The sequence below is a fragment of the Apiospora hydei genome, assembly GCF_038363865.1.
Source record: "Apiospora hydei strain CBS 114990 chromosome Unknown utg000008l_segment0_segment0, whole genome shotgun sequence".
Taxonomy (NCBI): Eukaryota; Fungi; Ascomycota; class Sordariomycetes; order Amphisphaeriales; family Apiosporaceae; genus Apiospora; species Apiospora hydei.
The window spans coordinates 1,182,100-1,206,727 of NW_027117367.1; the positions used below are offsets into that span (position 1 = coordinate 1,182,100).

Genomic DNA, 24,628 nt, shown 5'->3' on the forward strand with positions numbered 1-24,628 from the left:
GGAGTAAATGAAATAATATGAAGAAGGGGACAAGAGTTCGCCATGCCTTAAGCATGAATGAATGAATGAACGGGGAGGCGCTGCCCAACAGGTGTCGTGGTGTGTGGTGGAGGCTCTCCCGTCGTCGTCGTTTGAAACCCCTGCCAACTAGTTCTCAGCATGGGATGCTGCTCGAGGGAAATGCGGCCCTCTCTTTTTCAATGAGAGGCCCTCTTTTGCTTCTTTGACTGGGGATGTATCTGCACATCACAGGCTGACAGGCATATACTTGACCGTCGATGATATGTATGTCGGTCATCTGAGCTATATGACAGATAGATGTATGGCGATCGCGTTCGTCCCGGATCTGCTGGTTGCTGATCAACCGACTTGGGCCCCATGGCGGCTAGTGTTTGAGGAGCGTCTGGAAATAGGGACGGGGACGGGGTCGCGATGACACCAGACGTTTTCGAGCCAAACCAAGGTCGGCCCACGTTCCCCCCACCACATCTACTACCCTGCGAGTTTCAAATGGCGATTTGTCTTGAGCCATGAGCAATCGATAAGTCCAGCATTGAGGCCAAGCTCCGGGGGCGGATTTGTTCGTCGGCGGGAAGGAATATCAGACGTGTCTTGTCGTCGAGAAGTTGGGGTGAGTTCAGATTGTTTGGTCCGGTGAAGATCAGTTTATTGAGGCTTGGCAAATCGGTAGGGCAGTGAGCACTGAACAGCCCTTCTGAAGAGGCCCCAAATGTCGCCCCAACAACCCCACTTACTGCAGCGCACCCCCTCCAAACAAACAACAGTCCATCGCAACTTCGCCCAAAAGACCAATCGGGTGCGCATCCAAAGGATAATTCAGTAGCTTCGTAACTCGAGTTCGGTTTGCTTCTCCAGGCATATCTGCTGCATACTACTGATCTGTTCTAATGGTTTTCCGCATCGTATTGTGTGGCTGATGAATGTCGGAGTTGGTAATGCGATGCGCGTGCGAGAAGTGGCGTTTCAGACCGGCATTAGGCCTGTTTGGAAAGAAGTGACAATTCAATCAATGGCCTGCCCAAACTTCACTCAACCCAGCCTCCCAATAGACGCTCTCTCGTGAGTGCACCTAGAGCTAGGCTATCGAATCCGTGCCTGTAGAAAGGGCGGAAGAAGCGCCCTCTGAAGCGACCGTCGTATTCGACGCTGGATGACACAGTGTTGGTGGTATGCTAGGTGTAGAGCTAGAGCTTCACGTCAACTTTCCCCTGAGACACGAGACAGCGAGCCTCGAAATGCAACAAAGCCAGACCTCGCATGCGCTGTTGGATTAAGTCCACAGAAGCTATTGGCCCATACAGGAGCAGGTTACTCCTCCTTAGCAGGCCCCAAACAATGCTACCAGCTCTAATCAAATCGCTTTCGCATCACTGCTGGCCTGCTTATCATCCCTGTTCTCCTCGTCCGCCGGTCCTCTCACCTGTTGGACCTTGGGCATGTCCCCAGAGACCATAGGCTCCTCCGCCGTACCGTACTTCCTAGCAGTGTATCCATCGAGCTAGAGCCATTGTTAGTTACAACACAGAAGGGACACAAACAATTGGAATCATGAGGTCGGACTTACCCATCTGACAACGAACAGCCAGCATGCTAATGCCACAATAATGCACAGCAGCGCAATGTACCCATTCCGCCAATAAGGCGCGTCGTCGGCCGGGTACAGCACCACTCCCCAAAAGGTCCAGAGCAAGAAGCCGCTCGCGACCATGGACGCGATCACCACCGACCGCGCCGCGTCGTCGCCGCCGCGAGCCACGATGACGTTGATCCAGCCGTAGAGCAGCGGGTTGATGCTGTACGCCGTAGCCGCCAGATAGAATGCGGCGAAATGGCCCGCGAGCGTCATCGTCGGGATGAGCAACACGATCGCGCTGATGGCCTGGAGCGCGCACAGGGTCAGGCCCACGAAGACGCGGTGCCGCGGGAAGCGATCGATGACGAAGGCGGCGCCCAGTTCGGCGACGATGCCCAGGGCCTGCACTCCGAGCGGCAGCGTGTTGACCTGCGCCTGCGTATAGTGGCGCGCCTTTTGCTGGTTCTTGAGGTACAGCAGCATCAGGTTCTGCGTTGGGATCGCCTGCAGCGCCGCGCTCAGCAGCGAGAAGACGCAGCAGATGTAGATCGTGGGCTGGCCGAGGACGCGCTTGGTGAGGCTCCATACTTGGACTACATCGAGGTTAGCCATTGTCATCAACGTGCCGTGGCATGGGTACGGGCTTCATCTCCGACTGCCAATGCTAGAGTCCGAGGACAATCTTCACTTACTGTTATGTCCATCTTCGCTCTTCGGCGGCAGTCGTTCAAGCGCCAGGTTACGTTCCATCTGGTTCAGGTACGGCGCGCGCGTCGTCTCCGGAAGATCAGGAAAGTAAAGGAACCCGAACAGCGCGATCGGGCAGGTAATGATGCCGTCGATCAGGAACACCCACTGCCAGCCGGCCAGACCGCTGTGTCCATCCATGGTCGTATAGATGGCGGCCATCATGGCTCCGGCGAACATGACGCCCACCTGCCCAGAGACGGTGAACATGGCGGTCCGCTTGGCGATCTCGCTGGTTTTGCTACATCAGGGAGAGAGAGATGTCAGTGTCGCACATCAAACGAAGTCGAGAACAATGAGTCGGGTGAGTACATACTACCACGATCCCATGACGTAGATGTTGCCGGCATAGGTACTCGCCTCGGCGAAGCCCATGAGGAATCGCACGGCGCAAAGTTGCCCGTAGGTCTTGCAGCCGGCGCTGGCCATGGTGAGGCCCGCCCAGAGGAGCACCATGGAGGGGAACCAGATGCGCGGCGGGACCTTCTGGATGATGATGCTATTGGGGATCTGGCCGACCAGGAGTCTGTACACGAAAGGATGCGGCTAGGTCAGTCGGGGTTGACGAACGGATTGTGGGACGATCGACTCACCCAGCGGTTGCCAGTGACAGGAGGATATTGTAGTCCGCTCCGGTGAGGCTCAGCGACTCCTTCAGTCCAGCGACCTGAGACCACCATTGTCAGTTTGGGGATCGTGGGGGTGATGGAAGCGGTGATCGTACATAGGCATTGGCGAATGCTGCTCGGTCTGTTCGATAACTGGGTCAGCTGCGCACTAGTATTCGGCTGGGACTCGGTGATTGCTTACCCAGGTAGTTGAAGAAGTAACTGAAGCAAGCGTAGGTCTAGATGTCATCCCCGTGTCAGTTACCGCACTGCACTTCGATTAACACGGAATGAGATGGGCAGGGGCAATACCAAGATGTAGAAGTCTGTCAATCGTTAGCACAATTGATCGGGTGATCCGATGCCATCGTATGGGGGAGGAGGCAGACGTGACGTACCCAACTTCCGGACCAGCTTGGTCTCCTCTTTGCTCTTGACAGAAGCGACTCTATCGAGAGCTGTCACAGTACGAACTCGGTCAGCAATTGATTTCCCAGTCTTCGAGGGTGAACCGGGTCACATACCGACTGTCGCGCCCGGTGCGGCTGCGACCTTCTCTTCGTTGGACATGGCGCTTGTGCTTCCGTTACCCAAAGAAAACGAACCGAAGAAGCAGAAAGATCAATGATCAAGGATACATCGTGATCCGAAGGGAGCAGCCGCCCTTTTGTTCTCTGCCCGCATGCTGCGCCGATCGCCTGTCTTGGCCCCCGACCCGGTAACGAAATCTTGGACAGGAACCATGGCGACCCCCCTCCAAGGGTTGATGCCAAGGGTCTAGCATGAAGAAAAGATTTGATTGATTAGATAACATACGATCAGATAGGCCTGGCCTCCCCAGATACCCTTTTGGCTATACCCAAAGGGCATCGCGACCGGTGCTAAACCGGCTTGGCAGTGGACCCTGGAGTTCGCGTAATGTGTCGTCGGCGGTGGGGTTGGCGACGCTTGTCAGGATTTGGTCGGGGCCTCGTGCTCAACTCCGATATCCGCACCACGTGTCTCCAGGTCGCTTTGATCTGATAACTAAATTTCTTCAAATGAAATGGTCCCTGATGCCATGCACCTCTCCCAGAAGTTGATGCACGTCTTCGCGGTGTGAGATCCAGGCTGGTTGCTTGTGGCGGGCTGACGTTGAGGGGGCAAGGGAGCTAGCAATAGTGATGGGCGCTATTAGGGGACAAGCACCGGCAAGTTCCGTAATCCACATTATCAAAGGATACACGAATGTACTGCGAAATGGAATGGAGTAGACGCAAAATGTTTAGGTCTATTACAGGTACTACTACATCGGTTGAAGAAGATGTCTATCAATATTCCACGACCTATTCTTGTGGTACTCACTAACCCTTCTGATTGACACACGTTTCGTCACCATATGCAAGGAATTCGCCTATTTACTCTCGGGCGTCCAATTGGCATAATCTATCTGTCGTATGTGGAGTGTTTGCCTCTCCTGGATGAAGAATCGATTCACTCACTCTGAGACCAGCTACCCGAGATGAGTGGCCATGTCTCCCCAGGACACATTCCACGCGTCGTGGCAGATACTCAGGCCGCCGCAGAAAGCCCCTATCATACCCACGACACCAGGCCAAGCACCACCGGCGCAGCAACCGGCCTCGGAGCTCCTGAGCGAGAAGAAGTTCGAGAAGGACGCGACGCCGGCAGTGGAGTTGCCGCGAGACTCCTCCGATCGCCCATCTCTGCAGCAGCTGGCGACAGCACCGGACAGCCCGACGGTGGGGAAGACGTCGCCGGCGCAGAGCCTAGGCAACTCTTCGATATCTGACAGAAGCGATGGCATCGACACCTTGACCAGGCAGTCGCGGAGCATTTTATAATATTATCTCGACTGGCGACATCTCGGTTGGATTGTTGTTACTTACTAATGAGCGCCTGTAGTGGCGCCAATCAGCGTTGGCGCAAACCCAATGGCGACTTCTGGTAGGCGTCGAGGTCGAGGCCAAAAGAGCACCATTAAATCAATTGGTTCTTTTGACTGTCGCAACAATCTCCAGTCCGATCGATCTTCTGAATTCAACACGCGTCATCCTATTCGAGTGTGTTCACCGAAAAGGCCCAACTCACTTAGGGTCGCTCACTCTCCTCCTTTTTAGATCATATCCCACCTCATTCCATGACCTAATTTTTACCGTCTACCGCAGTACCCTAATGCCGAACAGCATTAATGACTGCCCCAACATCATGGCTCTTCGATCTCACCAAATCTTCCGGTCCAGGGCTGCTCTGGCCATCCGACAAGTGGTATACGAGGGATTGGCGTACGTGCTGCTTTGCGTGTCGCTCCTCGGCATATTCCGCTTCCACTTCTTCGTCCTGGCCCTTTTCTTCGCCGCCATCCAGACCCCTTCCCTCCCCGCACACCACCCCATTCGGTACAGGCTCCTCCTATACCTAACCCTGCATTCGTTGCCCGGACTGTTTGCTCGCCCCTTGCTGCGTCAATCGAAAGCCCTTGTCGTACAAGCCGAGACGCTCGGCCAAAGCGACAAGGAAGACCCAGAGTCGGGCCGCTGCGGCGGCCGCCACCGTCATGTGCAGCTGCGATGGATCGTCGAGTATTGGTGTTATGCCATCGACTTTCTCACTCCTCTTTTCCCCGATGTGGAGTCCTGGCCCCTCTATCGCTGGGCGGTTTGGCTTGTTTTCCGGCGGCAGCAGCCATTCATTTTGCCTTCACCCCCGAGTGGCCCGAAGCCGGTGAGTGGACATTCACCTGAAGAGACGCAAGAATCGCAGTTCATGCTGGCCGAGTTCCGCGCCGGTCGCCACCGGCCCTACCTACCGAGATCGGGGGACCTGTTCTGCCTTTACGTCGCCAAGGTCGACGAGGATGCGAGTCGAAATTGGGTGTACAATCCCACGGAACGACTGGCCAGCCTGTTTCTCGCGGTTCCCCTGACAGTCTCGTATCCAATCTGGGTGTTGCCTTTCTGGAACAGCCTGCGTCGCAAGCTGGAGGGCTGGTGGTGGGACTCCTTAGAGCAGTGGGTCCTCTGGGATATGGCCTTTGACTTGCGGGATAGATACAGGTACTTTCTACTTAAGCAGGAGCGGCCGATAGAATATTATCTGGCCTACTCCCAGGAGCATATGCCATGGTCATGATGTCACTTGAAGGGCTTGCCTCCAAGGCCGTTTGTTGGGAACCTTTAGTTGTACAGACGTGTTAATCCTGCGAAAACGTCGCTAGGGGTTGTTTTTCCACAGTGCTCAGTCATACAGTGGCTAGACAGGGACCAGATGATTCCAATATATCAACATTCAATCATTACTACAGAAGTGCCTCATCAACCTGCCCTCCCGAGTATCATCGTCTCGTGGACCTATGGAACGTTAGTAAGATCGAAGGGATAATACCTTCTTTTGAGTCGATATGTGTTGGGTTTGCTCGGTTTTGAGTCACTTGCTTCTGCTGGCCTGCGCTGGTATGAGTCGAAAAGTTAAAGAACAAAAAGTGACGCATGCTGTACAGACTCCCCCAGATTTCACTCAGATGGTTGAGAACATACAAGTAGACAATTTAATTCTTTCAAGGATATGCTTGTAGTTAGAAAACACATCGACAGTACCAGTGAATCACATTCGGGTATGTTGGATGTTGGATATAGATGTTATTCCCGTTCATATTTGGGTATGTATCATACGTCATGTCATAAGCTCGTCTCAATGCCCATAGCCAGCATTATCACCGTAAAACCTAGGTAATCTTGAATCGACTTGGCCCACTCCCTGCCGACTCCTTGAATGGACCTTCCCCTCTCAAACCACCCGCGAGTTCACACCAGTCGTTGTTCCCGTCTCCGTAGTTCCCCCAACCCCCGTGCCCATCTCCGTAGCACCCCCAACGCCCGTTCCCGTCCCCGCCGCAGTCCCCGTAGTCACAGGTTCCGTCGCCCCCGCCGCCGCCCCAGCCGTGTGCTTCCCATGCTTCTGCTCGTGCCGCGCGACCATGTGGTCCGTCCCCGCAATGTCCTGCTTCCCCTTCTCCGTGATGCTGCGGTTCTTGGCCTGCGCCAGCTGCGTCTGCGGGTGGTTGTTGTCGTTGTCGAAGGCCTGGTCCGTGGCCTCCATGGCCGAGCCGCGGATCGCGTCGCCCGCGCCGCGGATGCCCTTGAGGCCGGACTTGACGTCGTCTATGATCTTGGACATTTTGGCGGTGTGTGTGTGTGTGTGTGTGTAGATTTGTGTGTTGGCCTTTTCTTAGGATGAGAGTGAGGTGAGGTATAAGAGGATGTCTTAGTGTTTGAGAAGTTGAGATGTTAGGATGAGTGTAAGATAGGATGCCAAGAAACGTGGGTGACTATCCAGCAGCTTTATGTGACCGAAACAAGACATCCTGCAAGATATCGGCGATGACGTAGGAGATGCCACAAGGGCACCAGCAAGTTAGCATGACGTAGCTTGGCACGGCGTTGGGTTGATTGGCTCGACTTGTTGCTGAAGCCCCACCGTGATCATCGCCTAGTCAGGGCTAACAAGCGGAGATAAAGGGGCAATCTTTCCGGCCACCAGTAATATCTTGGTGATGAATAGCTACAATGTTCGTTGCCATCGTCTTGTTGCAATGTCCTCCTGATATTTGTCGTGCCTTGTTGTGGTCGCGGTGAGCAGGCCCGGGTGAGACTGCAGCAGTATGGCCATCCATGAAAGTGTTTCCAGAACGTGAACAATGCCTATTTCTCGTATTGGACTAGCTCTTCACTAGACGAGAGAGCTTGCACCGAAATGGTGTTCAACCATTGCTTGCTGCGTCCGCCGCACCAAATATAAGAGAGCATCAAATCCCATGGATGACAGCCAAGAAAGCAAGAGCAAGCAAGCAGTTTAAGAAAGAAGGTTAATGCCATTGTCGCCATTATACAGATATGATTCTATGGTGAGCTCTCTAAAACTCCAAAGAGCAATGCTCCCAAGATATGGTCGTGAAGAATGACGATGCAACGCCCCCCAAAACGCCAGGCAAATCATGCCAGGCTCTTTCCCCAAAAGGATGGGGAATCAAAGGCCCACCTCAAACGTCAGTTACAGTGTAGGTATACGCCAAACTCTAAGCAAGAATATTAAATATTACTCCTAAAGGGCAGGGCCGTGCCCAAAGCCATCTCTTCATTATCCTGTTCTAAGATGCTGACCGCGGCTTATTGATGCGGACACACCACAAGAAGTAGTCCTCGAGCGGGAGCAGGTTCAGCATGAACTTGTTGCCCTTCCACGCAATGCCGCAGACGGCCGCGCCGGCCACAGCATCGGGGATGAAGTGGTTGGCGGTCGAGACGATGGCGACGAGGATAATAAAGGGGTAGAAGAAGCCGAAGAGCAGGCACAGCAGGCGCGGCGTCGACGGCAGGTGGAATCGCATATTCGAAATGGTGACCGGGCGGGTCTGGCGGTGGCGTGCGTTCAGGGGTAGCGTGGCCACAGTCATACCGATCATGAGGGAGTAGCCAAAGTGGAGTGAGGGCATGGCAGCTATTCGGGGATTAGATTAGTTTAGGGGTCCAGAAAATTGGGGTTCGTCGGACGACGACGAGAATGGTCTTACCATATTGGTTACAGAACTTGTTTTGCGTCCAATAGCTAGCATCACCGTCGGCACCGTGAACAGTGTCTACAAAGCCGTAGGTTCGGCCTTCCGTCGCATCGGCACCTTGCGCATTCGGGTCGCTCAGCAGGCGAGGCGGCATGCAGGGCCAGAGCGTGAAGATGAAAAAGGCGATGAGATTGCACATGGCCATGGTGCGGCGGCGAGCTTGGAAAGGGGGCGCGCCGGCAGGGGAGCCCGCGCTCTGTCCGACGTCCTTACCGTCCTGACGCTCGTGCGTGCGGTTGCGCACAATACAGTAGTAATACAGAGAAACGAGGAAGAAGATGGTGGCCGGGATGTGTATGAAGGAGTAGAGGCGGTTTATCCACGGCATCAGAGTCGTGTGCGGCAGGAACATCTTCTGGATCGCCGGCTCGAGGAAGAGGCCCAACTTCTGCTCAAGGTGGACGACCTGCAGGCCGTGGCGGCGGGCGACGTTCACGGTACCCTCGACGAGAGTTAACGCCGAGACAGCACGCCCGAGTTGATAAACCTAGGTGAACACCGTTAGTATCTCTTGTGCATGTCGCATGGGGGATCGATGCGGATGGCTTACCCAGTAAATGAGTGCCCAATACCAGACCTCACAGAGGAAAGGAAACTTGATTAATAGCCGGCTCAGGAAGCTATCCTTGAACACTCGTGTGTTGGGCGACACCACGCTCCCTCGGAACTTCCAGAACCCAACCTCTCTCCTCCTCCATACTGGCTCCGATGCCGCCGATGATGTGAGATAGCCATCCTCGAGCAAGTTGTCTGTCATCATGGGCGAGTAGGGGCCGTCGTCCTCGACGGCGGTCTCGTCGGATGAGGATGTCCTCGAAGATCGTACCTCGTCATCGTCGCCCTTCTCCTTCCAAGGGATCTCGCCGCGCTTGGCGAAGAGCTTGTAGTTCGTATTGCGGTTCACGATGACACCACCCGCAAGTAGAGACACCACTACGACGGGTTCGGCAAGACCTCCAACACCCATGGTCACGGTTGCTGGTTGGAAGCAGTTCGGGAAAGGGGCCCCTAAAAGAGAGTTCTGTGGTCGCAGGATCCAGGCAATGGTCGTTTCTGTCCCGGGGTCGATCTAGACAGTTCGGGATACGCAATCAGGGAAAGAGGCGCGAGACAGACTCAAAGTCTATCTGGATGGTGGAAGGGCGTTAACGGAAAAGGATCTCACTCGAAAAGGCAATTGGAGATGGAAAGCCACAAAAGACCATGCAAAGACGGAGGGAAAGCCCCAGATTTTGAGAGATCCGGCATCCTGGGTATGGGCCATCGCTCGGTCTCCGCGGTGGCAGTGAGCTGCGACATGCTTTGCTACATGATGCCTCCATACTGGGCTGGCCAGTGGATGGGGCGTCGGATAACCGGCTGACCGACGTGGGCCGCCAAGAGTATCGCGGAGCCTGTGGTATGCTCTGGGCAGCTATGCCTGAATACTGTGCTGGGGACGCGCTTGCTGCTGTTTTGGCAGTTCTGGCTCACTAGATGGTGGTGCCGTTGGAGGTGTCACTGTGTGTAATTGCCGGTCTTGACGTCAGGTGCGCAGAGTTCTGCTGGCGTGGTGGTGGTGGGTACACACCTCTTCCGCGGACACGATTCTTCCTTCTTGTGGGGGAAGAACACCAGATGGCATGGATACCCTGATATTGATCGAACTTCTCGATGGGTACACTGCTAGATGGTTGGCCATCCATCGCATGCCAGACCTCGTACCTCGGAGGCAGCGCTGGCATCGAGCTATTGTGTAGGCGCCGGTGCGGGTTCTATCTTTGCCCGTCCACCGGACTTTTTGAGGACTTCAGTCTCCGTTTTCTCTCATTCTCCAGCATGGCCTGACTGAGATCTGTACCGAGCTGGCTCCGCGCGAACATTCTACCCTAAAAAGGCAAGCGTTGGTAACGCTGGTGTCGTCGTTGGCTGTCGTGCGGCCCGACTGGTATGATTCCCCTTCCAATGTGCCACTGCAGAGCGGTAAGCAAGCCAGACAGTCGCGGCCAGCCAGTCAGGGGTACGCTGGCTGTTAGGTAGGTTTCATCTCATGTCCATACAGTAGGTACGGTACATACGTGCCCTACAAAACACGCCCATTGAAAGGATGGAGATTAAGCATGGCATTGTGGTCTGGACGCCAGACTCCTCGCCCGGAAAAGTTTGCCGTTGTGCGGTTGCATGGACTGTGCATGCCAAGTCGAAAATCCTGTCGGTACGGGTATTGTACCGGCATCTACACGTACTTTCGAGACCGCCCCTACTCCGCTGCCGAGTTGATAGACTGGGCGCTATCTGAAAATGGGCCCACCATTAGCGATGCGATGCGCCGCTAGCACTCTCCAAGGCCTAAGGGGGCAGGAACGCACGAGACCAGCTGCAAAGAGAGGTTCGGTTCGATTGTTTGCGTTCCAGCAGCAAATTTGCCCGGTATGCAACCGCGGCCACCCGCGGAAAGAGAGAAAGCACAGCTCAGCGCCTGGGCAGAGTTTCGCTGTGTGACCAACTGAATTGACAGGCTGTAGTACGATGTCGTCCGTCAGCAGGAGAAGGATTTGAAAGCAAGTAAGATTAGCAGCAGCCAACAGTATTACGACAGCAAGTGCGTTGACAGTCAGAGTGGCTGTCGGGATCTCTGACACGCTCCCGAATTGATCTTGGCTAAAAGCAGGCGCGAGGCTTACTTCCGCATTCAGTGATTAATTCCTCAGCAGTCTCGGGAGGATTTAATGTTGCACAAGCACATGGCGCAAAATGGCGGACATGTAGGTCAGAACCTTACCACAACGGCGGACCACGTAACCCACGCTAGAGAGGCTGCTGGAGCCTGGTGGTGCGCCCGAACAGCCTCAACAGGGGGTCCATCCACCCACCCCACCTGAGAAAACCGACACCATCCGGTTGGTTCTTTCTGATGCTTGCAATATCGATCAAAATAATTGCCGATGTCTAGAATCCCGGGAACACGATAGTTAGGCGGTGGTACTCTTATCCTGTTGGGCTGGCTTCTCTATCTTCCAATGCCATGAAAGCACTGGACGAGTTGCAAATGCATCCATGTTGTTTCATTCAAAAGGGAAATGAGGAAAGACCCTAGGAGCAGCTCCAGCTTGCCTTGTTTCCCTTCTGGTCCACCTCCAGGGCTCTTGGCAGCGAACCGCTTCTTTATTCGATACCCAACTTCGAGAACACGGCAACATGTCCGTCCCAACTCCAGTTTTTTTCTCACTGCGCCTCCTGAGCGAACCCGAGAATTGTATCCAGTCTGCCAAGCGTCTAGTCATCTAGTTATGCAAGTGCGAGGCACATGAATCTGTTGTATCTAATACCCGCACTTCGAACTTCGAAGATCGTTCTGACAGAAAGCTAGAAGCGGAAAGTGAATCGTGTATCGTAGCTTCCGTCTCTGCTGAACCACTGCAGCCATCACTCAACACCAATCGTCGCAGCACATCGCCAGGCATCTATTTTGGTTCAACATATGAGAACATGAGACAGATATATTTTTGTTTCTGGCCGGGCATGTGACATCTACATTGATTGCTACTTCCCGTCCGTCCGCGGGCGCCCGGGGTGTTGGACCAGGATCCTTTTCTCATGCGCATGCTGATGCATCAGGTGACTGGAGGGGAATTGTTCGGTCGGTCGCGGATCATCCGCCACGGACCGTACGCCGGTCGCATCGCGTATCAATCAATGCTTTCTGATTACATTCATTAACACTAATCATTCGATCCAAAAAGAACATCCTACTCACTCTAACGTAGCATTGAACATCATGATCTCAGGTAATATTCTAAAATGAGTGAGTGAACTAAGGGGGTATCTAAATCGTGACACATTCCAAATCTAACGAGGGAGACCCCGAACCGAACTTCAAAGTCCGCGGACGTCCGACCGAGACCGCCAACCTAGGAAGCGACAGCAACCTGTCCATGATCCGGCCACTGCCAGCGCACAACACCGAGCATCACTTTGCGTGGACGCAGAAAGACATGTGAAGGCCAGTTTCATGCCCATCTCACACCACAATCGTGCCCAGCTCCCGCGGCGACAACACCCCCTCCCTGCCTCTCCATCTCAAACTTCTTTCTCCCACCGCCACCGCCGCGGATCCTCCAAGTGAGCACCTGTCCCTGCACCTCCCACGCATCGCCCTCCGCGACCTGGACCTGCAGCGCCAGCTGCTCCGCCTCGTTGCCCTGCCGATAGTGCAGCCACGGCACGTAGATGCTCGCGACAGCCTCTCCGTCCTGCTGTCCTCCGACAATATCGACCTCGGCCTCGAACCGCGAAGTCTTGAGATCAAACGCCATGCGCACCAGCTTCGCCGACGACGCGGATGCAGGGACAAGGCTCTGCATGAAGGGCCGGCACCATGCCGCCGGCGCCCGGGCCCCGCTAAGGTAAGGATGGTTCGGGAACGACCCCGTCTCGGCACAGTACAGACTCAGGTCCTCGCCGTTCCAGCCGTCGCCCCACTCGTGCGTGTTGACGGCCGAGTAGGCCCAGAGCGTGAAGTTGACGAGGTGGTCGTCGCACGCCGACACCAGCGCATCCATGGCCTTGACGTGGGCTGTGTAGTCTCCTCCGCCGCCTCCTGATTCTCCATCTTCTGACCCTTCTTCCTCTTCTTTCTTCCCGTCCAGCTCCCCATTGCTCTTCTTGTTCTTGTCGCCTGACGTGATGGAAGCGCCCGACGTAGCAGAAGAAGCAGAACCCGGCCGCGAAAGCCGATAAGCCTTCGCATCATCCAGATTGAACGGGATCCCCGTCTCTCCGATCAAGGTAGGTACGCCCTGCTCTTGACCATCGAGCGCAAGCCGCCCGATCTGGTCCGAGATGACCTTGCGCACTTTGCCCTTGCCGACCCGCAGTCCGAACGCCTTGAACTTGTAATGACCTCTAATCAATCCAACGACGTCGGCGTTCCAGCTCTCGTGCCAATGTCGCCGCATCACCGTCAGGCCGTCGTAGAAGTGCGGGCTGTACGCGAGAAGACTCATTTGCTCCTTCTTATCAAGTTTCTCGCCCGTCTGGTCGTTCAGGGAGTTCGGATGCGCGTTCGACCCCGCGGATTGCGGCGGCGAGGGGGCCGGTAGGGGCGAGAAGACGCAAGGTTGCATAAACGAAACAGTCTTGGAGGAGTGCGCGCGTACCACGCTCTCCGTCCACTGCCGGTGGAACTCGCGCCAGTACGACTCGACGAACGTAAACTCGACGCTGTCCGCACTGTTCTCCTTTTTGGTCGCGGCCTCCGACGTGTGCGGCAAGTTGGCGAAGTAATCCGGCCGCTTCAGGTCGCCCGTCTCGACATCCCAAACGCCGTGCAGGGCCCACACACACATTCCCAGAGGCCAGGACTCGCCGCGGCGGAACGGCCAGCGCGGGTCCTCCTGCTTGAGCCAGCAGCTTGCCCCTTCCGTCGGCTTGATGTGCATGGTACCCGTTTTGTGGGGGCCAGTCTGCCCCAAGCGGAACTCGTGTACCTCGCGCTGCTCCCGGCCCATGGCGAGCCGCATGGCCTGGATCGGCGTCGGGTTGCTGTGGATCTTGGCCGTATGCTCACGTTCGTTGATATCCAGGTCCTGCCACCCGATGTACCCGGGCTCGGGCTCGTTCATTCCGTCGAAGCCAAAGGGTAAGTCGCCTAGTCGCTCGGCCAGTCGCGCGTAGGCCGCGTAGTAGTGGCTCTGCAGATAGTCTTGGATGTTGACATCGGCGCCATCGTCGGCCTTGATGGTGCAGCGGGGCGCGAAGTCGCGACCACCGAAGAACAGGGCGAACACGGTGCACGAGACGAGCCGGTTGTGGTTCGTGGTCCACATCATGGGCGGGATGGATTTCGGGTCCTTCTTGGCCGGGTCGGGCTCGTCCAGGGGCCACTCGCAGTAACGGATGGCGGCGTGCGTCTCGCCAAACTTGTCCGGATTCAGACCGCACGCGTGCAGCGTCCAGAGGGGGCGCCGCTGCCGCCGGAATGGCGCGACCAGAGGTCCTGATGGGGGTTGATGATGACCCGGAAGCCATGCTCGTTGCAGATCTCGACGAGCTGCCGCACGTACTCAATGTACTCGTCATCGTATTTGCCGGGGCCCGCGTGCTCGAGAGCTTCCCAAGGAACGGGCAGGCGCAGGACATTGTACCCCAGGTACCGTAGCCTTGTGAGGTGCTCTGGTGCGTCTTCGATTCTGAGTGGCGCGCCGATGTAGGAGCAGCTCTCGGCGTTGTCGAGCGATTCCCTCAGGTAGGTCGGGCGACCAGGCGGGAATTTGGCGTCGGCGAGGTTGACGCCGCGCAAGAACAGCGTCTTGCCATCTTGCTGGAACTGCATTGCCTACCTACCTTCCGAATAGTTCAGTCCTTACTTGGCGTCTTATTGATTGGGGTAATGCGACAGGGGTATGGATGGATGGATGGGATGAAACGGTAGAGCAAGCCAAGAAGACAGTGCTGTATAGATATCAAAGTCTAGCGTATCATTGGATATAGTAGATCGGATGTTTCGCTGTCACAATTAGTGCTAGGAAATATATTGACGAGTATATAATGCAATTCAAGAAGATAATGGCAAAAAGGTTTCCCTGTCCACTACCCATCAATGTGGTTGCTCGACATACCCGTACAATCTCTGGCTACGGCTCGAACGGTGATGACGTCAAATGCGGCGTTTTCCTAGGCTCCATGGCTCCATGGCTGGCAGGCAGCCTGTTGGTTGGCTGACTGCGTCAGCGCGCTTCGCTTTTCGCAGACAACCAAGTATTTTCAGCAGCTCAAGTGTACGCCGTTGCCGTCCGTTCCGCCAATGCATACCCCTTCGGGCCTGGTCATATTAATAAGAGGATCATACAATCTCCCATCAGCCATTTGGACAGACATGATGTGCCTCGTGGCTGCCAGCCGTTGAGATGCACTGGGTTTCTTGGAGTGGGCAGAAGGCAGAAGTGTGAGGACCCACAAGACCGTTGTGGCTAGGTAGAGTCTTAGAGCAGAGATGTTCACTGGAGCAGCTCTATTGCAACCAAATCGCATCGATCGTCAGACGGCCAGCTCAGCTCACAACACCGATTTCAGGAATGACAACGAAGTTCCATACTGCTAGCGAGAAGGTCGTGACCCTTTAAATACATGATTAAATCTCTCTCATTCTTGGAAACATGTAGACAGGATGTGAGAATGCGACGCTGCCCCTCATCAGCATTTGTCGGTTCCCCGCTGTAGCGCGGGGATACAGCACACATGTGCACCGACGACCTATGGGTAAACCATCCACTGTAGCCAAGTAGAAACCAATTTGGTATCTTGCATCTCCTCCTAGAGATTGACAAAAGAGATATTCAGTATTGCAAAAGTCTCACGAGAAATCCATCGGTTCTATCGAAATTCTCGTATAACAGATTTGGAACAGAAGGCGGGAATGTAGAAAATTCCCGACCAACTGTCGATTAAGGTGCATGGTCCCCGCACATGAAGATAGCAGTCTAGAGGGACTGGATGCCAATGACATCTGCTCTAGCAAGATTCGTTCAAACCCAATTTTATTGTATCTAAAGGAATTGCCTTAAGTAATCTATCTACTTACTGCCTGTTGATAAGAATGCATCGCAACGCATCGAAAACAGAAGCACTCTAACCTAATCAAATGCTATAAACGGAAAACAGGGCAACCACTGACTTAACTTAATCAAAGTCGATGAGGTTCTTAGCCTCATTTTGGGCCTTCTCCTTTGCCGCCACGCTTCCTCCAACAACTTCAGGGATCAGCAGATCCTCCTCCTCATCCAGTCTCTCCCACTCGGCAACAACAGGCGACGGATTCTTCTCACTTTTGTTCAGCGTGAGTTTAATCGGAGGAATGATAGAGGCAGGTACTGGTCGTCTGCGACCAGTATTGTCCGATGTTCGTGCGTTTCCGGAACGTCGAACTGCTGGCACCATCGGCTTCTTCGGCACAACGGAAATCTGCGCGGCATTAGAGCTCTTCGCCGAGGAAGTAGGCGAATGGCTGCTGATGTCTTGACCAATATCCGTCGATTTGCTGGGAGAAACTGAGGCGCTGCTGTTGACGACTACTGCCTCATCACCGACAGCTCGCGTTCCGTCCGGGGTCAACGTGACAAGTCGAAACTTGTCGATAATGGCCTGCTCAGTGGTACAGGGTGCGAAGTCAATAAGCATATCGTTAGCTCCGTCCGTATATTGCAGTGCAGCCAGACGACGATCATCTGATTGTGCATTATATCCAGTCCAGGCTTGGTTGTAGTGGATAGGAACGCTCTGGGTTTGGCTAGGAGGAAGCGGAATGCCGTCAAATGCTGCACATCTCCGCGAGCATCGACACTTGTCACCACAATCATTGCTGCAGGCATGGCCACAGCGTAGCAGGCGCTCGCACGGCTGCTTGCATCGGAGCTTCTCATGGGGCATCCTAAAGAGTTTGTTAGTTAACATGTCGTGATAATGACCCGCGGAAAGGAAACAACTTACGGATGGCAGAAAAGCTGGCATGGATGACCGCAGCTGGGAAAAACCTCGCCGCACTTATTGAAACATCCACCATGATGGCCATCCCATGAGACAGCGTAGTCCATGTGGATGGTTTTATTATGCTTCACGCAGTAGATAGGCAAGCCGGGCTTCCGAGCATCGAAGAAGCCGCCACACTGGAATGCGTCTCTGACAGGTCCCCACATCATCTTTGAAGCGTCCGTGGCATTAATCACGTTGTGGTAGTTTCCGAAGATGTAGAATCCACGACGTGCGCGGCTGATGGAGACCACACCGCGGTGCATGTCTTCAACGAAACCAACGCGAAGGTCATCTTTAGGTCGGCTACTGCGGACGAGAGACAGAAGAATGACATCATTCTCTTCGCCCTGATAGGAATCGACCGTGTTGACTTTGAGGCTGGCGAGAGGTGCAATATAAGGCCTCTTGGCAGCTTCCTGCATGATCTTCTTCCGCTGGCCGCGGTAAAAGGTCAGAATGGTGATCTTCTCCGCGGGTGTTCCGTTCATGATCAGGTACTCGGCGAACTTGACGATGTGCTCAGCTTCTTCGATGTTGTACATGCTGTTGAGCTGTGCATCGACTCCTTCAGGGTAGCTGTGGTGGCAGAAGTAGAGGGGATATTTCATACCCGGAATCGGGGGCCGGTGTAAAGGATCTTCCACCATGGGATGATCTCTGAGCTTCTTGTAGAAGTGGCTGAGAACTTGGCGAGCCTCTGGAATCATGCGACGCTGCACTTCAAGCACGGTGAAAGGCATTTGCATATATTCGACAAGGCGTTCGAACATCGAAGTGCAGAGATAATACGGACAGCCAGCGAGGCCAGGTACACTGCAATGAGGAGCCAGCTGCTGGTGATCACCCACCAAGACAAGTTGTTGGAGGCTAGGTAGCAACGCTGCCGTGATTTGGGCCTCTCGACTCTGGGCAGCCTCTTCAACAAGTAGGACTCGAGGTTGTAGAGCCGATATGAGATCGCGGTACTTGGATAAACCAGTAGTGGTGCAGCCAACAATCTTGATTTGCATCTTCTTGATTGACTGGGAGTCTTGACGGCAGCGGGCATCCTTGAGGTTCTTGGTGAGACGCATGTTGTTAGCGAGCAGATCACGGAAGACAGCCATCTTTCCCTCGACCAGGCGTTTCTGCCAGTGCTCGTAAATAGCGCCACGGAACTGTTGGTCGATATCCCAAAGCTTCTTCTTGCGAAGCTGCTTTTTGAGGGCTATGTCGGTGTCAAGATAGTTCTTCGCGTTCGAGCCACCATACAGTCGGTCGATGTCGATCCAAATTCCATTGAGACGACCGCTGTCAAGGTCATCGATGGCCACATCGTCTTCCATCTCAAGTCCAGCGCCCTCGACTTCATCCTCTTGGCAAATCTCTTCCGTATCGAACATTGGATCATAAAATTGATGTAACTCTGCTGTATGGCAACATGACGGACCAAGCCAATCCCTCATAATGTCCGAATCATCATCGCCCCAATCTTCGTCCATCAGACATTGGTATTGGTCTTGGGTAATGATACCTTCCTCGAGAAGGTAGTCAGGCTTGAGAAGGCTGTCAGTGAAGACCGTTGCGACAAGATCCTTGAGCTGCTTCCCGTTTCTGTCAAGTGCACTATAGATACTGCTGAAGCTCTTTTTGGTGTTGTTGGCTGCGTGATTGTAGACATCGTCAGGTGTGTGCTGGGCTCGTTTGCGTAAGTTGTGAACACTATGCTCCTTTAGGTTCTGATCTTTCGTTCTACCGCCAAGTCGAACTACCAGATCACCCAAACCCAAACCGATCAGCTGCTTCAGGATCTGATCGACAGCATGATTTGTCTCAGCGGCAACAATGATTGGTGCAGATGTGCTCGGGTCTTGAGACTGGATTAGGATTCGTAGTGCTTGAACCGACGTGAATGTTTTTCCGGTGCCTGGAGGGCCCTGGATGATGGCTAGTTCCTTGGTCAGGATGCGATGAACTGCCTGAAGTTGCGAATCATCAAGGCTCGTGTATGGCTCGATGATTGAGGGAATGCCTTCGAGAACGTTGACGTTCTTGCAAACATCCCCGATGTTCTGAGCATGGGGTACATTGGGAGGTCTTTGGGTGAGCAAAGGCGTGATGTCCATTTCCGGGTGATCTTGGATGTATTGGGGAGTGGCGTCAGCTTTGCTTCCTAGAACGAGATATTTGATCAAAGGAGAGGGTGTTGTGGCAACGCGTTGCAATCCAATAAGAGAGTGACGGATGGCCTCGTAGAAGCCGTGTCGGGACTCAATCATGACAAGTTCCTCCATTGGATCGAATACTGCGTCGTCGACGCTTGCCCACAAGATATGGATTGTGACAATTGGTCCGTCGACGATCTTCTCGACGATGGAGGCAACCTTGCATTGGCACTCGAACCTATCGGTCGATGTGGAAAGAGCAACGATTGTACCTGGAGTCAAACGACGAGTATTGGACCATCGGATCTTCTTGCCGGCACGCTCGGTAGAGAACGAGATTCGACACAGCGGTCCCTGGTTGGTCATCTGGTAGCCCTTGATGAAGACCTATGGAAGGATGGAAGTCAGTACGAATCAGGTCGGAGGACATCCTAGGTTAGCAGCTTACCTTGGTGTAGATGCAAGTGTCATCGTTATCCATCATCTTGGGGAACAACTTGAAGTCGGAAATCGACTTCCGGAGATTGGTGACTCCATCCTCACGTTGGAGGAAGTAGTGAGTACGAAGGTACTCGTCCTTGTAGTAATAGGGTTGTGTGATGTCGTTGAGCCTCACACGAGCTTTGATCTCGTCACCGTCCCTCTCCCAGTCGGGGTTGAGCTCGGAGGATGTGGGCAGTTCTGGCAGACTGGTCCAATCCTCCGACTGGGAGAGGGTGGCGGCGGCGTCGTAGCCGGCTTGGTCCATCATGGGGTCCTGCAGTTGGTCAGTGGATGTTAATGATGATGATGATGATGGTGATAGTAATGGAAAACAAACTTGTTACAAGTGTGGTGATGGTACAAAACCTAATACAGATTCGACATCGAGTGGGAGGAAATGTTGTTGAATGATGGGTGATTGTTGGGGATCAACCAAACAGTCAATGGAAAGTTGTACAGCAAGTAAAACAAACCATTGAACGCAACGTTTATGCCAATAGGTGACAGCACTGCGTTCAATTGACTTGGATGCGGTGATGCCAGTTGTGTATATGGATCCAGGCGGGATAAACGTACCATGCCACTCGCAGCAGTTATTCCACTATGTCGTGGTTTCGGAAAACGCGTATAACGCTTGGACTGCTTTGTTATTCCACTGGGGGGAAATGCAAATGGAATAAACATGTACACCAGAGCGTATGTGTGGAAAATAAAAATTCGACCACAAGGTTCCAGTAAAGTACACACCTGGGCATAGATACCGAGCTGTCACGGTGGGGAAAGAATTTCCTTCCAGTCGGCTCAGCCTTTTCAAGAGAAGGGTACTGAGGAGGCCGACAAGCCTCGGCGAGATCGTCGGGAACGTTTATGTTCCTCTGTTGTGAGGTGCAGGTGTACCTGCCGTGCGGGAAGGTATTACGTTCGGCGATGGCAGGCACGGGTGGGACTCACGGCACACTTGCCCTTGATGGTCCCCTGGGTATTAGGTGCAGGTGCGTATTGGCACCCCTTCAAAAGTTTGAATGGGGATGCCACCCTGGGTATTGTCTTCTTGGGAAACAACAATACTCCACTCTAAAGGAGTTATTTGCCAGTTTGACAAATACCCCATTCAAAGGGAGGGAAAAGCCAAGTTGCTTTCCGAGACAAAGCTTGCCCCTGGTATGATCGTTATGTCGTCCGTTTGTCGTGCAGGGATGCGGGCGGGAACACGCAGAAGAGACAGCGAAATGTCTTTCCACATTTTCTGGGTAATATGCCACAGTCAGAAACATCTTGCAAAGCGTTGTTCTCGCATATACATACAAGTGAATACCGACCGTCTCGTGAAATCTCACTACTGCGTCGAGTTTGCCATGCAAGCAGCTCTTTGCCTTCCCAATTGCATGTATGGCTGCAATCAGAAATGAAAGCAAAAGGTAGCAAACAAAGCCCACCCGTGTCCTGGTGGCCCAGGCCAGTCGCCAGTGCGTCTTGTCTCCCTTTCGATTGGGACCTGGCATTGGTCAGCTTCAGACACCATGAGTGTAGATGATTTGTCAGGGATGATCTGTCAGGCGGGTGACTCACTCACACGCGGTGATCAAGTGTTGCAAACCTAATCTGAATGCTTCCCTCCTAGGATTGAATCATCTCCGGTCATCCTCCGGAGCAAAGATATCCTTATACCTGTCAGGTAGAGTGTTTTGGCGTTCTCATGTGATGGAGCTCTACCGAGATGCCGAGGAGAATATGGGAGGAGAGGAGCCTTCCAGTGAGGGACCGTCTGAATGCTGGCTCCCGAGTGCGATGATCACGAATGTATTCGTGTTCCATCAGATATGTTCACCGGTCTGAACAATGTTGAGATGCTCAGGTGTTGAACGGTGGTTGGAGTAACCTCTGGTAAAATATTCAAGAAGAATTTTGATGGAATAAAGAACGTTGGACTGGGGATCAAAATGCCAGCGTGTGAGAAGCCAAATAAGTTGAGTACCGGGGTTATGCCCCGATTTCGCGGGTCCGATCGGTAGTGGGCCGGCCCGGGTCTACTATCGGAGCACCGGGTCTAGGGAGACACGGTCTAGTGGCTGCAGAAGCAACTACAAGGGAAGCAGAATACATCAAGGCATAAAGTCAGCTCCAGATATCCGGAAAGCAAATCTTTAAAATGGATGAGTCGAAAGACATCAGCTTCAAATATAACTATACAGTAGATCTTCTGCGGCTCAACACAACAATGAAAAGCTCGCAGAGAGCATTTGGCATATATAGGCCATAGACATACCTTCTACCAATGGAGGAAGGTGGCCTGTGGTAGCCAAGGTATGAAGGGGGCCACAGGTGCATAAATTGGGTATTCTGAGCAGTGACACATCAACGTGCCACTGCTACACTCGAGAGGCAAAAGCCCACGATTGATGATAGGGAGAGGGCAATATAACAATGACATCCCTTTGGAAAGATGTTTCAAAAACAATACAGTAACCTGTTGGATAAAGCTGGTTGCTGTGGATTGTCATCGAGACTTTTGACTTTATATTGAAAAGGGGGCTTTCCAAGGCCACAAGTACATATTAGCCGCCAAAAGTCAGCAGGAACTACAGGTGCGGAATATGAGGGGACCCCTTCAGATTGCATCGAGGTACTGTCTGAATTCAATTCGCACGGAATTTAATCATACTCGATGGAACCACATACATCTCGAAAAAGCGAGTCAACGGCTTGGCAACGGAAGAACCGGATCATAATTGGGAGAGGAATGTAACCAAATAGGTCTGCAACGTCGAAGATCAAATATATCATACATGCAACATGACATAAATCGACCATGTAATAATACGTAGTCAAAAAGAGGCAGTTGTTACAAACATATGAGGATGAGAATGAGGACATATACTATCTCCATAGCAGGATATCAATCACACATTAATTATGTTCATGGTTGGTATTCTTTACCATAGTTAAGCTGGAGAACATGTTACTTGGTCAAGAAAAAGTTTGGTTGATTGTGTTGTATCCATTTGATCATATCTATCATTACGTCCTCGTAACCATTATGATAATACATGTGATGGAAACCTCATGTTTCCACGTAGTGTTCCTCCATCGCAAGAAAGTTGGTATCATAGCCAGGCAATTCCTTCGGAATACCCTTCATTATCGTAATAAGGTTGATGGAGAAGAGGAGCTTAGTTGCCGCCGGGAATCTTCTCGTTGATCTTGGAGTCGAGACCCTTGTGAATAGTGTCGTTCTGAGAAGCAGGGATGCCGGCCTGTCCACCGATCTTGTCGGCTTCTGTAGTACGAGAGCAATGTCAGTCGTTGCTCAAGGAAGACAGGTCCGGTAGGACAATAGAAGGGGACAATTTTACTTACGCTGGTTGGCAGTGTTATCGGCACTGCGCTCAATGCCGTTGCCAGGCTGGGAGGACTTGCCGCCCACCTTGGAGTCAATGGCACCCTTAAGCTTGTCCATGTTGATGAATTGGTTGGAAGGGGTGGTGAGAAGTGTGTGTGTGTGCTTGTTGGTTTGGTAGATTGGGATGATGAGATGATCTGGAAAAAGGAAACCGACATTGAGTGGTTGTGGTCTGGCCTTATATACACATCTTGACTCTATTTCGAGGGCAGTAAGAGGCGGCTCGCGTACTGCCGCCGTGGGTCTCCGTCATTGCATCACAGTCAACCGTCGATCAGGTTGCCGGGACCCGAACCTGTTGTTGTTGCGCGTGTTGCGTAACCGAGGGCGTCATTTCGCGGTCAATTCGAAACACGTAACAAGCAGTTGGATCTAGACCGACGACCTAGATTCGGGCATTTGCATAGCGTCCATGAGCTCAGCAATGCTGGAACAGCACTCTCTTTGGCTGCTGCCAACTTTGCGAAACTTGGCACAGCCTGCAACACATTTCAGCCCTCTGGGGCTTTGAATCTCGATGCTGGAGTCGCGGCTTGCAAGTAGCGGCCCCCACAGAAGCTTGAGCTACAGTAATCTAGAGCTTATCAGAAGGCTTCTGTTGCCCACCTTGTGTAGCAATGTACGAAATATGAGGTTGATCGGTCAATGCTATTTGTTTACTAACGAAAACATTGCATACGATAGTGTTCATGCCATGATCTCAAAGTTCCGGTGTCAGAGTGCAACTGTCAGCTCTTTGCCTTACAGCAAGCAAAACGTACGTTGGAAACAGCCAATGACGCAATGCGGGCCATGACGTTGGGCAGATCCCACCAACCAACCAACTCCTCCACACCTACTTTGGTGGGGTCGTTCATCGTACCTTTCCCCAGAATAGCGATGCCGTTTGAGCCGCTGACTTGCATCGCGCTGCACACTGCACATGCCTTTTTGCAGCTTCCATCTGACATAATGTGTATTGCGACTGTTCTTTCCCTTGGCTCTCGTTTCTGGCATCTGTCGTCTCCGTAATTGGTAATGGCGTCATGGAAGGGATGTGGCTCGTGGTCATAGCTGTTCGCCAATGGCGAGCGTATCACTGCGAATCCCGTAACAAAATGGCCACGAACGCGATCATTCGAGATAGAAGCCGAACCCTAACGATGCGAAGACGATTCCGGGGATGAAGAGCCAGGAGATAATTCCACCAATAAAGACAGTGACGATGGCGCACTAGAGCAGGCCGGCAACAACGCCGTGGAGATCGCGATCGGCCTGTTGGCCTCTTCTGAGAAAGAGTCACTAGAGCGGCAACACTGTGAGGAACTTGCAGGCAAGTAGGATGCTGCCCAAGGCAACCGGAAAGTCCCGTCGCTTGCCAACGTTCGAAGACAATGCAAGTGTACCGTGACGAAGATGCCATACCAGCGCAAAGATAGCAAGCGCGAAGATGGCGGCATATAAGACCCGCTTCATGGCGGTGTAGCCATGCTTCTTGGGGAGCCATATTCAGGTAGGCAGTAAGCGACGACAGAAAACATTTTCTGA

At 53.2% G+C, this 24,628-nt stretch overlaps 8 protein-coding genes across 8 annotated transcripts; 2 read left to right on the top strand and 6 right to left on the bottom strand.

The window, feature by feature from the left end:
* Positions 1 to 1,372: 1,372 nt before the first annotated feature.
* Positions 1,373 to 3,519, bottom strand: PG997_010956 (Pantothenate transporter liz1; the record flags this gene model as incomplete). The annotated part of the gene is made up of 10 exons (XM_066815271.1): positions 1,373 to 1,519; positions 1,586 to 2,187; positions 2,287 to 2,582; positions 2,664 to 2,867; positions 2,935 to 3,008; positions 3,066 to 3,091; positions 3,152 to 3,188; positions 3,262 to 3,275; positions 3,348 to 3,407; positions 3,474 to 3,519. 10 exons carry the CDS (start codon positions 3,517 to 3,519, stop codon positions 1,373 to 1,375), a joined length of 1,506 nt encoding a protein of 501 aa, XP_066664561.1.
* Positions 3,520 to 4,450: 931 nt separating this feature from the next.
* PG997_010957 (uncharacterized protein) lies at positions 4,451 to 4,741 on the top strand (the record flags this gene model as incomplete). Its single annotated transcript, XM_066815272.1, has 1 exon — positions 4,451 to 4,741. One exon carries the CDS (start codon positions 4,451 to 4,453, stop codon positions 4,739 to 4,741), a length of 291 nt encoding a protein of 96 aa, XP_066664562.1.
* A 416-nt stretch (positions 4,742 to 5,157) lies between these two features.
* Positions 5,158 to 6,081, top strand: PG997_010958 (uncharacterized protein; the record flags this gene model as incomplete). The annotated part of the gene is made up of 1 exon (XM_066815273.1): positions 5,158 to 6,081. The coding sequence occupies one exon, from the start codon at positions 5,158 to 5,160 to the stop codon at positions 6,079 to 6,081; it is 924 nt and encodes a 307-aa protein (XP_066664563.1).
* A 654-nt stretch (positions 6,082 to 6,735) lies between these two features.
* On the bottom strand, positions 6,736 to 7,125 carry PG997_010959 (uncharacterized protein; the record flags this gene model as incomplete). Its single annotated transcript, XM_066815274.1, has 1 exon — positions 6,736 to 7,125. One exon carries the CDS (start codon positions 7,123 to 7,125, stop codon positions 6,736 to 6,738), a length of 390 nt encoding a protein of 129 aa, XP_066664564.1.
* Positions 7,126 to 8,095: 970 nt separating this feature from the next.
* Positions 8,096 to 9,533, bottom strand: PG997_010960 (uncharacterized protein; the record flags this gene model as incomplete). The annotated part of the gene is made up of 3 exons (XM_066815275.1): positions 8,096 to 8,445; positions 8,519 to 9,053; positions 9,117 to 9,533. The coding sequence occupies 3 exons, from the start codon at positions 9,531 to 9,533 to the stop codon at positions 8,096 to 8,098; spliced, it is 1,302 nt and encodes a 433-aa protein (XP_066664565.1).
* A 3,022-nt stretch (positions 9,534 to 12,555) lies between these two features.
* Positions 12,556 to 14,879, bottom strand: PG997_010961 (glycoside hydrolase; the record flags this gene model as incomplete). Its single annotated transcript, XM_066815276.1, has 2 exons — positions 12,556 to 14,514; positions 14,565 to 14,879. 2 exons carry the CDS (start codon positions 14,877 to 14,879, stop codon positions 12,556 to 12,558), a joined length of 2,274 nt encoding a protein of 757 aa, XP_066664566.1.
* Positions 14,880 to 16,225: 1,346 nt separating this feature from the next.
* Positions 16,226 to 19,966, bottom strand: PG997_010962 (uncharacterized protein; the record flags this gene model as incomplete). The annotated part of the gene is made up of 3 exons (XM_066815277.1): positions 16,226 to 16,973; positions 17,033 to 19,605; positions 19,667 to 19,966. 3 exons carry the CDS (start codon positions 19,964 to 19,966, stop codon positions 16,226 to 16,228), a joined length of 3,621 nt encoding a protein of 1,206 aa, XP_066664567.1.
* A 2,905-nt stretch (positions 19,967 to 22,871) lies between these two features.
* On the bottom strand, positions 22,872 to 23,158 carry PG997_010963 (uncharacterized protein; the record flags this gene model as incomplete). The annotated part of the gene is made up of 2 exons (XM_066815278.1): positions 22,872 to 22,978; positions 23,059 to 23,158. The coding sequence occupies 2 exons, from the start codon at positions 23,156 to 23,158 to the stop codon at positions 22,872 to 22,874; spliced, it is 207 nt and encodes a 68-aa protein (XP_066664568.1).
* Between the last annotated feature and the right edge of the window lie 1,470 nt (positions 23,159 to 24,628).